Genomic DNA, 12,814 nt, shown 5'->3' on the forward strand with positions numbered 1-12,814 from the left:
TTCTGAAATCTAGAACTCAAACTCTCTGAAGTGTCCGCAGGGCGCGCTCATAGACAGGAAAGTTCAAGTGACCTGGGGAAAGCTCATGCAAATACACAGATAAAGCACATGAACAGTGACACCAAAGTCTGTGTCTTTACATTAAGATACACTGGCAATTGTGGTGTTGAAAGTTTGGTTGGAAAACCCAGCAGCCAGCTCTGAGGTCGACACAGGGAAAGAATGTGGCACTGCATTTCCTGGATAGGATATTCAAGGCCTTCCATAATCTGTCCCCAATTTATTTTCTCAAGCCTATCATCCCGCTCAATTGCATCACAAAACAGATCCAGGAACCTTTACTTCTCTTGCCTTACTGCCTTACAATCCTCCTCCCTGCCCCTCTCTGTGCTGCAAGCACGGCTCTTCTCACACATGAGCCATAAAGCCTTTTCCGCCTCTCTGTTTCCCCACAAGTCAGCTTTCCGGCCAGTAATCCCATCCTGCTCAATTTCATACTAATCTATATTGTCCTCCAGCTCTCTTGTCATGCTCTTGAGAAGAAGAGTCCTTAGTATACAGTTTCTGGAGGTAACTACCCTGCCTTGGAAACCAAGGTTGGCTCTGACAGGCATTCAGCTGTTAACACAAAGTCCACCCAGAAGTCCCTCAGAAGAAAGGCCTGGTGATCTGCTTACAAACACGGCCATTGGAAACCCAGTGGGACACGATTTGCTCCGACACACATAGGGCCCCTACAAGTTGGAATTGACTCTAATTGTTTGTTGTTTACTATATACACTTCAATGCTCAGTACAAGGAGGTATTCGACAGAGTGGGTAAATTGCAGGACACCGAGAGAAACCAGCCTGGACAAGGTGGCGGTTGTAGCTTCAACACATGGAGCCATAGGCTGCGTTTGGCCTACCTTAGCTTTACAGTGAATTGAATGAGGGTTTTGAGTACCATTGGCCTCTGTGGGTGGGTGGGCATGCACGGCTGTCGTTCAACCACAAAAGAGCTAGAGTAAAAGGAAATAAAGCACATCGTTCAAAAACGCTGAATATAACGACAGACTGAAACCACAGAGGAATAGGGTGCTGTCCTCTCATAAAATCTGCATTTTCTCCACATAGAACAGGTTTAAACCCCAGTATTAAGCTCTAGCCTTTAACATTGCCTCATAAGTAGTTACCATAACATGGGGAATTTTTAATATTTGTTCCTCAGTAATAGCAGTCAATAATTCTGTGGGTCAAGAATAAAAGCCCCCGTTCATTCTTATCACACCAAAGATAAAGTAGAAAGTTTAATTCATGCCATTCTTGAATTAAATACTAGGGTATCTGGTATAGACTTTTGGGGGCCTCTTTAGAGATGTTTTATTTCTTGTTTATTTTTTTTACGAAGCAACTCTTTCCTTCTAAAATGTGAAAACTGAAGTGGAGGGGGATAATGTGACTTAGCCCTTGGAAAATTAAGCCAGTTTTTGGGAGACTTGCTGATGAACACGTAAGCAAGAGTAGAAATGCAGTTTCTGGACTCTGGAACTCTCTTCATTTTACCTGAAGGCTCATTGTTAAACCCTTCTGCCCACGCCTGCCCCTCAACACAGCCCCAAGAAGGGTGTCCTGCTTCTGCAGGACAGAGGATCCCTAGAGGCATTTGAATTGATAAGATTTCACTTACTTCTTGAAAAGATTGTAGATCAAGAAGGTGACTCTCTCGAGCAGGTGTGCTCTTTGTATGGGGATGGGATCACCTTCGTAGGTCATTTTGGTGGATTGCTCCTCGAGTTTCTCCAGTTGCCTTCTGAGTTGGAAAAGGCTTTCCGCCAACAGTGTAAAGCTATTGAGCCACAAGTGAAGATGGGAGAGAGGTTTCCCACTAAGCCATCAACCCTTTTAACCGTTGACCATATTGAACAAGTGTTACATTATCAAGTAGTTACCAAGGACCACATTCCATTTAAGATTGGGGTGGCCCTTCATTTTTAGTTTCAGAACCTGCCTTTTTAAAAAATATTCATGCTATTTGAGGGGGCTTCAAAAAGTTCATGGGAAATGTCCATTAGTTTTTAATTTTGTTTTTCTACAAACTTTTTGAAGCCCCTCAAATATTAATGTTTTATTTGTAGCTTCAGTTTTAGACAAGAGATCATTTATGAAGTTTTGTCAACATTTGGAACCAAATTATTTTTGTTTAATTATTCTTTGTGTAAAATTCTGTTATATATGTGTGTTTATGTATATTTGTATATGTAGACACATATACATGAATGATATGGCACTCACTAAAGGACAAAGAAGGAACAAATTTAAAACTGTCAATTCATGATATGAAAAATGCTATGTGTAAGAACACTGAAAAAAAAACCAACACAATAGGAAACAGTCCCTGCCCCAAATCCATATATTTTTATGTCTGATGTATCAGTACAACATTTTTTCTTAATGACTTGCTCTGGCGAGGGTATGTTTAGAAATGCTCTTTTTTTTAATGACTTGCTCTGGCGAGGGTATGTTTAGAAATGCTCTTTTTTTTAATGACTTACTCTGGCGAGGGTATGTTTAGAAATGCTCAGCCCTGGTTGCTACTTATCTACTTTATTCTCTGCGTGGTAGTCTTAGTTAAGAATCCAAGGAAAAGGGAAATGGAAATGGACAACGGGAGCCTCCACCTGCTGAAGAGACATAAAGTCTCATCAGGATGCAAAGTCCATCTGGCCTTGACAGCATCTCTGCATCTGACATTGTGGACAGGGGTCCAAGGTCAACTGGATGCTAAGTGTTAGCATGGACACCATTACTCACTAAGTGCTTTATTACCACCTTTGCAGCTTGTCTTGTTTTTATAATAACACCGTACAGAGAGGTCAGAGAATCAAAATCTCTCACCAAGGAAAACCCCTAGGCGTTCAGATGAACTCAATCCCTTGGTTCTTTTGAGAAGTAGGTCTGGCAAGGTAGAGCTCTTGGTGAAACTGCCCAAATGCTACGTCTTTCCACTGTACTGACTTCTACTCTTGGAAAACAACTTTGGACTTCAACTGAACATTTCTGTTTTCATTCTATTTTCTTTTTTTGTTTTTCCTTTCATGATTTTATTTTATACTTACCAGGAAAACCCCTATCAATATTTTTAGCTCCTAATGCCAAGAATAGTCCTATGTGTCTACCTCAAATGCACGTATTGTACATATACAGAGGATGTTGCATTGTTAACATCTTTTTTTTTGAGAGTGTTCATTAGTTTTAAATGTAAATCACTGACTATATTGAGCGCATAAAACCAGTGCTTAACAAATTCACAGCTAAACATTGCAATGTCATTCTTCAGGCTTTTGAAGCCACTGCTCCTTCATGTCCTTAAAGAAAATGTACTGCTGGCTTAAAATTCAGTTTGAGTCTTTTCAGGTTGATCCCTGATATGTGAAAATGAAGCTATTCTTATGCACGCTCTATATGCTTCTTTTTCCTGAAAGGAATAAAAATTAAGAGCACTTGCACAATATCATCTACTCATTTTCAACGATCGAGATCCCAGCTGCTAGTAAACATCAGTCAGCTAAATAGCTGAGCGTCCAGGCTGAGCCGGCACTTCCCTGCCTGCCACTGAAGTTGTGTACTTCCTGTGGTTTTCACCAGAATCTCACGCCGATCTGTTTACCAGTTTTGCAGCTGGTCGAGCCCGTTGTGGAGTGGACCGCCAATGCAGGCGATTTGCTGCCGCCTCTTCCAGTCTTGTAGTTCTTCTGTTAGCATGCTGCTCATTAACAAGTCCGTTTCGTTCACTATCTGCGTCATCTTTCTGAGGGTTTCCTGGAAGAAATGGTGATTGTTGAAAAGACTTTCATGAACAATGGTCACCAACTCATAATTCAACCTGTAACATGATCTGAGTTGGGGAATAAGGGCTTGGCCAAATTGCCATTGCATTATGTTTTCAATGAATTATTTACATAGAGAAGTCCCAAGGAAAAAAAAAATAACACATGTTGACATGTTTGGAATAGCTTTCGGTATAAATATGTTAAATTTGTAACTCCTGTGACAATAATGCTGAATGTTGTAATTCATGAAACCATAAGTTAAAAAATTATAATTTTAATATGCATTTCTATTAATATGTTTATACAGTTACTAATTTTGAACTCTGGTACATTACTTTTACAGGATTTATTTTGGGTTTTGGAGGCATGCAAAGCATAGCAGTCCTCTTTAAAAAACACTGTAGTATTTTATGTAGTCATTTAGAGTCAATGGAATTGACACAATCCACATGTGTGATTAATTTCTGGAGGAGTAGGGTTATGGAAAAAGTAAAATAATAGGCACAATGTCAATTAAAATTCTTCACTAAGGGAGGGGAGATGGGGGAGGGAGGGGGAAAATGAGCAGCCAATATTAAGGGCTCAAGTAGAAGGCAGATGTTTTGAGAATGATGATGGCAACAAATGTACTATGTGCTTGACACAATGGATGTATGTATGGATTGTGATAAGAATTGTACAAGCCCCCAATAAAATGATTTAAAAAAATTCTTCACTAACCTTTCTCTTAAAGTCAAGGCTGTTAAGCATTTCTTGCAAAGTCAAAACTTCCTGATTCAGCAGGACACTGTTCTTGTCGCCCTGATCTGCAATGGAAAAGACATCAAGCTTGCGCTCATGAAGAGACCCACTGAAGACATGGGGTTTATATAGCAAAGTGTGATGAAGAAACCAGATGATGCCTGGCTATGAGAAAGAATCGTGTCTGGTATCTTAAAGGCCTGTCTTACAACCAGTGAGGTGTCACCTAAATCCACATGGAAGAACCACGTCAGCCTGTGTGATCCGAGGATCATAAACAATAAAATACGAATGCATAGGAGGGAATGGTATCAAACCTTAATTTATGAATGCCTGGTTTGCAGAAGATTATGGATGACAGTGTCCAGATACCACCACCAACTGCTCTAAAAGGGATCATATTAGACGGTCTTGGAAATAGTGGGAGAAAATGTGGAACAAAACTCAAATCATCAAACAATACAGACCAGGCTCCTTGGTCTGACAGGGACTGGTAGCATCCCCAGGACAAGGACCCTTAGTCATCTCTCAGGCTTTCAACTGATCTCATGTACACGGCTCAATGTTCAGCCAAACAACAGACAAGCCTAGAAAGGGCACAAGGACACTAAGGATGCGTGCACTCCTTAGAATAATCAACTATTTGAGACCAAAAGGGCAACTTTCACCCAAGAACAAAGTTCAGAAGGGTGAGGAAAGGAACGGAAACAGAGATAGTGCATTGAGGAGGGTGCCATGAATGACATGATATATGAAAAATGTATATGAATTGCTCAATGTAAACTGATGATCGGCTCTGTAGCCCTTCGTCCACTTTACAATAAAAAAATGAAAAGTAAATCTTGAGGGGAAAAAACCCACTGAAACCACTTTTGCCATATGATCCAGGAAGTTTATTCTTCTACTTGAAACATACCCAACTCTCTGTCCTCCAGTCCCTTCTGCCTCATGGCCACACCATAGGGCTGGGCAGAACGGCCCCGGGGAGCTCCTGAGACGTTGTAACTGTAAGCTAAGTCTTTCTCGGGTAGAACAACATGGTGAGTTTGAATTGGTGACCTGTGGTTAGCAGCTCAGTGCTTTTCTACTACACCACCAGGCCTCCTATAAGCAAATATCCATCTCTCAGTGAATCCATCAATTAATAAATGGATAAGCAAAATGTGCTATATCCACGCAATAGCACACTGCTCAACAATGTTTTTTAAGAAGAAAACTGCTGGCTGAGAAAAAGAAATTTCATTAACTACGACTTTTCAGTCTTTATCAGTAAGACTTAATTTCTTTGTATCTCCTTCTGGTGGTGTCGCGGTTACATGCTGTAATTCGCATGGTCAGGAGTTCGAAACCACCAGCAGTTCTGTGGGAGAAAGACTGAGCTTTCTACTCCTGTAAATGGTTGCAGTCTTAGAAACCCACAGCAGGGTCCCTATGGGTCAGCATGAACTCCGTGGCAGTGTTTGGTTTCTGGTTCTCATTTCACTTATAACAGGATGGAACAAAGAAATGCACATTGACTGAGGTGATAGTGTGACCATTTATCTTTATAATGTACACAGATAACTGAAAATTATAACGTGACCCAAATCCTAATAATTTAAAAGTATTTTTTCTGGTTAGTGTATTTTGTTAAGCTGTAATCCTGAAAATTGGCAATTCATATATAAAACTTGGTATGAGATTGCCTTTAGTGAACTGTAATGTTTGATTAAACTGATCATTGTTTTACATCTTTAAAGGGACATACCCCTTTAGTGATCTGATCAAACCTCTTTTTGTGCTGTTTCTTCTGAAGACAAGTTATCTAGATAATCATGAACATTTCCGAATGACACTTACGGAGATAAAGACAGCATGGCACTTCCAGAAGAATACAAATAGAACACCGCACTCTCCACCTATGCCAGGTGAACACATTTCCTCACATTCCTTTAATACTCCATGCCCCTCCAGGTTATATTTTAAGCTAATACTTCAATAGTTAAAGATAATTCTGTAAATGAATGGTTTATAACTGATCTATTTTAAGTTATTTTGAAATGATTTTAGAATTAAAAAAACTTTAAGTACATTATCCTATGCACACTTGATCAAGTTTCCCCTAATGTTACTTTATATAAACACAGTATAATGATCAAAAACAGTGAATTAATATTGATACAATCCTATTTACTAATTTAGATCTAATTTAAAATTTGCCGATTGCCCTCTTATCGTAATTCGCTTTAAGCTATCAATCCATTATTATTTGTAAATCTTAGATCTTGTATTTCTTTTCATGTTTTTAGCTATATATATCTGTGTATGTCTACCTCTACACCTATACCTACATCTATGTGTATGAATATATATTATATATGTCCCCACAGAGGAAAAACTAGAAACAAAATAAATACACTAACATTTTGATAGTACTTATCTATGGATAGTGTCTTTTGTAATCTTTATTTTTAATGCATCTTTTTCTCTCTTCTAAATTTTTTAAATGAAGCACATTTTGACTTTATCATCTGAACAAATATATTATGGAAACACACATAGGGAAGATATTAGTAGTGATTTCCTGATGGCCTTAAACAAACAAAAAATCCATCTCATCTATTGGATTCTGAATTATAGGGACTTTACAGGACAGAGTGGAACCGCTCTACCGAGCTTCTGAGGCTGTAACTCTTTATAGGAGCAGACAGTCCCATGTTGGTATTATAAACAAACAAGCAACAGCAACAACAAAACTCTAAAAAACAAAATATTTAAAATGTTATTACTTTTGTTACTTGTGATAATGCTATTTTGATTGTATAGGAAGATATTCTGATTTTTTTTTTTTGGAAATGCATGCTGATGGATTTAGGGATGATATTTCCTGAGGTCTACAATTTACCTTTGTATCAATGGAGAAAATATATTTTTGTGGAAAGAGACAAGCACACAGTGAAAAAGATTACAGACTAAGTGCAAGTGGGAGGTGCAAAACAAAGACTCCTCTTCTTTAATTAAAAAGACCCACCTACCAAAATTATTCTGTCAGTAAAGAAGAAACCACAGACACATCATAGTTTTCACTGTGTAGAATTAAGGGCAAAAGAAAAACTTACCCATTGTCTGAATTGTTTTATACCTGTAGTCAAATTCATCTTGCAGGTCGTCTAAGTATTTGGTGTCTTGTTCTGTCATCTTTTTATAAAAGAAAACATACTCTGAGTTACAGTGGGCAGGCCAATGAAACAACCTTATAAGTATTTCAAAGCACACTGTCTGATACATCAGGATCACTAGCAGCCAAAGGTTGCTGACTCCCCGTCTCTGAAGAGCGAATTCCAAGGAAAGTTAAATAGATAATGCTGGAAGAACTAGATTGAGTTTACTCTTCCAAGTGTATTCTTCTCCTGTCTGTTTGGAAGTATTTTGTCGTAGCGCTCATTTCCCAATAGTTCCAAATGATTCTACTAATATGATCTTGTTTTATCTGAGGATAAATATCTATAGTTCCCATCTTAGAACTCTTCAGTAGTCCCATCATATGTATTAATGCACTATCTATCACTTTTAGCCCAATGCCACCATTCTGATCTGCACTTTATGAAAATGCCAATCAAATATTGATCCTCTTTATTTCTTAGAAGAAGAAAAATATCTATGTTTCCTCCGTGTGCTCTGCTTCTTTGAGACTTTACCAGACTATTTCAAGAGTGCTGGTAGCGCAGGTTGACGAAAGGTTAGTACTTCAAACCCACCAACTGCTCAATACGAGAAGATCTGATTGTTTCTGTGAAGGTTACAGGCTTAGACACACTCCGGGGGCAGTTCTACGCGATCCTATAAAGTCACTGTGAGTTGGAATCAAGAATTTAGTCTCTCTAAATTTAGTAATTTTTTCCCCGCTTAGACACAACAGCACTCTTGAGAGCCAGAACCTACGTGAGAAGGAGACCCTGTCAGCGAAGGAAAACGAGAATATTTTCCACTAAAAGGAATGACAGAAAAGTGATCGACTGAACCTTAACAGAAGCAGAAAACTTGCCAGACCTAGAAAAACAAGGAAGTCCCGTGAAGTTATGGATTCTACTGCTCTCACCGGTTTAAGGGGCACATTTTTAGCAAAAGCCTTTTTATCTATGATCTTGTTTAATCCTCGTGGCAATCTTGTGATGGAGGTCCTCTCTTTCACATATGAGGAAAGGCAAACAAAGATGTGAAGTACATGCATGTAATGATTAGTTTCTTCCTCGCCCACCATCACATAGCTTCTCAGTAATGGAGTTTGGTGTGGACTTCCGGCCTACGGGCAGTGACCCCCACGTGTCCATAACCAAAGTTGGACCATGAATTCCTAGACTTCAGCCTGCTTCCCTTTCTTTTTAGAAAATCATACTTTCTACTACCTGCTTAGTACAGGAAATCTCCCCAAAGGAAACATATACTTTCTCCTAGCATTTCCACCACAGATTCCAAATTAGGAAATCCTTGAGCTAAATTTCAAACACGTCTCGATTTCTTTTCACCACACCACAATCCCACTTGAAGCATTTCCTTTCAATGAGAAGTTGCACAAGAGCAGACACCTTCGGAGGCTGTGCAATCCTAAAAGGCAGACAGCATCTGCATGTGTAATGAAAACTATTTTTAAAGCAGAAGGAGAAAGGGATTTCATTTCTTTATCTCAAAATTAATTAAAAGCTAAAAGATGACATCTTGCAGAATCTTCTAATGAAAAGCATAATATTAAAACTGCCATACCCTGAAAAACCAGTAGCAGTCAGTAATTAAAAGGCTTTCAGATTGTATCAGCAATTTCACAGTGCAAAAGCAGCCGCAGTAAACCGTCACAAGCTCTCAAGACGTTCTGAAAATGTGTACGGAAGTGCCACATGTCACAGAACAACTGAGGCTACGGTGTAAGCAGCGAAGTTCATTGATCATTAAGCTCTGTTTTTGCAATGTATATATGGTTCGGAATCAAAGCTCAGGTCAGGGGTCACATATACATGATTTATTGGCTTTTAGGAGAAAAGACGTGAGCAGAGGAAGTGGGAAAGGAAAGTGGGTGTCTAGCTTCAGTTTCAGCTCAGGGAGGTCTGGGGTATGACCTGTGTCACAATCAAGGCTCTTTGAGGCAAGGGGGTCTGGCTTTTTGCAACACCATGTAACCCGCAGAGGCCATTCTCTGGAGAACTATTGGATAGCAGCTGTGGGGCAGGTGCACACACCTGACAAGGATCTGGTTGGACTCCTAAAGGTGGGTTTCTGCTACACCAGACTCCACAAGATTGACAAACGATGCTGTGCTGGATGCGAAACCCATCTGCGTCCTTGACTAATGTGCCGTCTCACTAGGATCAAGGAGTCATTTCCTGACTTGAACACAGCAGAGCCCATAATGTGCTTGGCTTTAATCTTATTTGCACAGACAGTTCACCTTCTGAGAGCCCAATTCTTTCTAGCTACAGCATAAACAGAGACTTTACCATGCCTGCCTTGCTTGTGTTGGAGAGTCACTAATCAGAGGTCTGAAGTAAATGCACAAATACCATTATTTAAAACCTCTATCCGATCAGACAGGGTCAGGGGCAGTTTATCTTTAAACACCTTGTCTATTTATTTTAAGTAATTTATGACTTTTACAAGGGATTTGAATGTTACGTAAATTTTAGAAAGTAAATTAAGCATTTGATTTTAGATTCAAAATGGAGAAAATGCAGCTTCATTTAAGAGATTCTCTGTAAGCTAATGAAACGCATAGACACCTAGCCAGACTGACCAAGAAAAGGTGAGCAAATACAGATGATCCATAATGAATGTGAAGGGCGGGATCCCTACAGATTCTATGGAAATTAAAATAGCAATGAAGGGATAGATAAATAATTTTATACTAGTAAAATATGAATTAGATGAAATGGATGGATTCCTTGAAAAATCAAAAGTAACCAAAAATTTGTTGAAGAAGAAATAAATAACTGAATAGTCTTATATCAAAGAAATGGAAATCATCGTTACAAACCAAGCCTTCCCACAAAGCTTCTTCTCTAATGTACTGTCTGAGGGCCAGTTCTCCTACCAACAAAGTGCCCTCGGGTTTCAGCACACACGAATTTGGCAGCACTGGAGGAAGCTGCACAGGTCGCTGTCTGAGCACACTAGCAAGCTGTCCCAGGTTGTCTCTGAGCTCACTCACCTGAACACTGTTTTTAATGGCAGCCACTTTGTGCTCCACATTCCTCTGTCTTTCAGAAACCGAAGAACTTTGTAAGGATTTCTCCAGGGGTCCCTGGAAAAAAGAATGCTTTGAAAATTCATTGATGTTGATGAAACTGGCTTATAATGAACATAAGAATTACATTCAACGGACACTGGGATCAATATGATAGGAAAACGCTACAGCCATTACAAATCATGGAGCAGAAGGATATTGAAAGACATATGCACAAACCACACCTTCTGTCAGCAAGTCAATTCAGACTAATTTCGCCCCATGGGACTTCTCTGAGACTGCAAATCTTTATGGGAGCAGACAGCCTCATCTTTCTCTATGGAGTGGTTAGTGGGTTTGAATCATAGACCTTGTGGTTATAAGGTCACAAGTTAAATTGTTCAAGGATAGAGTGGATTACAGAAACGATATTGCATTATCTCAATAGCCTGTGTTCATGTGCGTGTATGTGTGCTCAAGTGTGCATGCACGCAAGTAAGTAAAATTACTGGCACTAAATTATGGAAATCTTTATTAAACAAAAAAATCAAACTCCAACCCTTGGCATATCCTCCAGCTAGGATAATATACTTCTGAGAGCAGTGATTCCATCTAATTCTTCCCCCAAAGGATTTTGTACTCTTTGATCTGCAGCACAGCAAATCAGCAGTTTCGGTATTCCCAAGGGATTCGAATTGTATTTATTTTAAATAGCCTTTGAGTTTACTTAACAATAAGCAGACTAAAGGGGCATGATCAGGCTGGATGGATAAGGTTTCCCAAAGGAGTGTTGATAGTTCAGTCTTTAGCACCCTTGAGAGTGAGCAAGTGCTTTTTGCCATGATGGGGAAATTTCTTGGTGAAATTTTCCTGGCCTTTTTCTCACCAATGCAGTTTTTGATTTTCTTAACACTGCTTCATAATAAAACTAAACAAGACTCACTGCCATCAAGTTGATTACAACTCACATCAACTCTATAGGACAGAGCATAACTGGCCCTGTGGGTTTCTGAGGCTATAAATCTTTATGGGAGTGAAAGGACTCATCTTTCTCCCACCAAGTGGTTAATGGTTTTGAACTGGTGATCTTATAGTTAGCATCCTAACATGTAAGCCACTACACTACCAGGACTCCAGAACTTTATAAGAAGTCTCCATACTCATCTTGTGTCCTTAAGAAAATTTACTAAGATATATGTATATACAAGGGTAAGACTAAAAGTATTACAACTAAGTTCCAGTTCATACAAGACATTTTTAAAAAGTCTTTGTGCTCAGTGGACAGTTGTAGGTAAGTTCTCTCAGTAATACACTTGTCTTGGTCTTGTTGCAGTGCCTTTAAAAAAATTTTTTTAAAAAGGCCCAAACAAAACAATGGCATTAGATAGACGGGATAATAATAGAGGCTTCTTGTATAGTATTGGAGTCGGAATTGACTCAATGGCTGTGGATTTACACAGAAAGGCTAACCAGATTTCCCAGGCCACATTTCTTCTTTTTGACTGTTGTGAAAATATGGGTAACTTCGGTGCTCCAAGATGCGAATGCAACACACCGGCAGGAAGCAGGGAACCAATGAGAGGTCTGAGGGGCGGGCCCCCATCCCAACTATGTGGACAGCTGCCCCTCCCCGCAGAAGAATTTACTTCAGAGGACAGCACTGAAGCTCCGGGAGAGGGACATGTCTGATCAGAACACACGGGAGCAAATATAGGGGGAGGAAGAGAGAGTAGAGCACATCTTGGCCCACCAGGCCTGGAGGACGATATACCTGCTCAGAGCAGCCAATCCACAGAGAAGACCACATAGCCGGCCCCACTATGAGACACGACATCCCTCACTGACCCATAGCCCTACAGGGGACAATACTGGAGACACAGTGTTGGAATTCCACCCGATCTGATCCCACCACACCGAGACAAAACACTAAGGGTGTGGAACAGAACAGCAAGGGGAACAGAGCAATGAGGACCCCAGGGAATATCAAAAATAGACTTTGGGGTCAGGACATGGCACCCCAGCAGACTTGACCGGAAATCACTCTTAAAGGCCAACAAACAGTCCTTGAACTA

General features: G+C 39.8%; 1 protein-coding gene across 1 annotated transcript in view; it reads right to left on the bottom strand.

The window, feature by feature from the left end:
- Positions 1-12,814, bottom strand: part of STAT4 (signal transducer and activator of transcription 4) — a 130,886-nt gene that overhangs the window by 44,841 nt on the left and 73,231 nt on the right. Inside the window, exons 4-9 of the mRNA XM_004701500.3 lie at positions 10,728-10,820; positions 7,651-7,729; positions 4,532-4,617; positions 3,649-3,800; positions 1,669-1,827; positions 908-1,000 (exon numbers count right to left, since the gene is read on the bottom strand). Of these exons, the coding sequence (XP_004701557.1) occupies positions 908-1,000; positions 1,669-1,827; positions 3,649-3,800; positions 4,532-4,617; positions 7,651-7,729; positions 10,728-10,820 (662 nt within the window). The remainder of the gene's footprint in view (positions 1-907; positions 1,001-1,668; positions 1,828-3,648; positions 3,801-4,531; positions 4,618-7,650; positions 7,730-10,727; positions 10,821-12,814) is intronic.

Source organism: Echinops telfairi, unplaced genomic scaffold, assembly GCF_000313985.2.
Source record: "Echinops telfairi isolate 266 unplaced genomic scaffold, ASM31398v2 ScPeMD7_3;HRSCAF=10, whole genome shotgun sequence".
In the NCBI taxonomy this organism is placed as follows: Eukaryota; Metazoa; Chordata; class Mammalia; order Afrosoricida; family Tenrecidae; genus Echinops; species Echinops telfairi.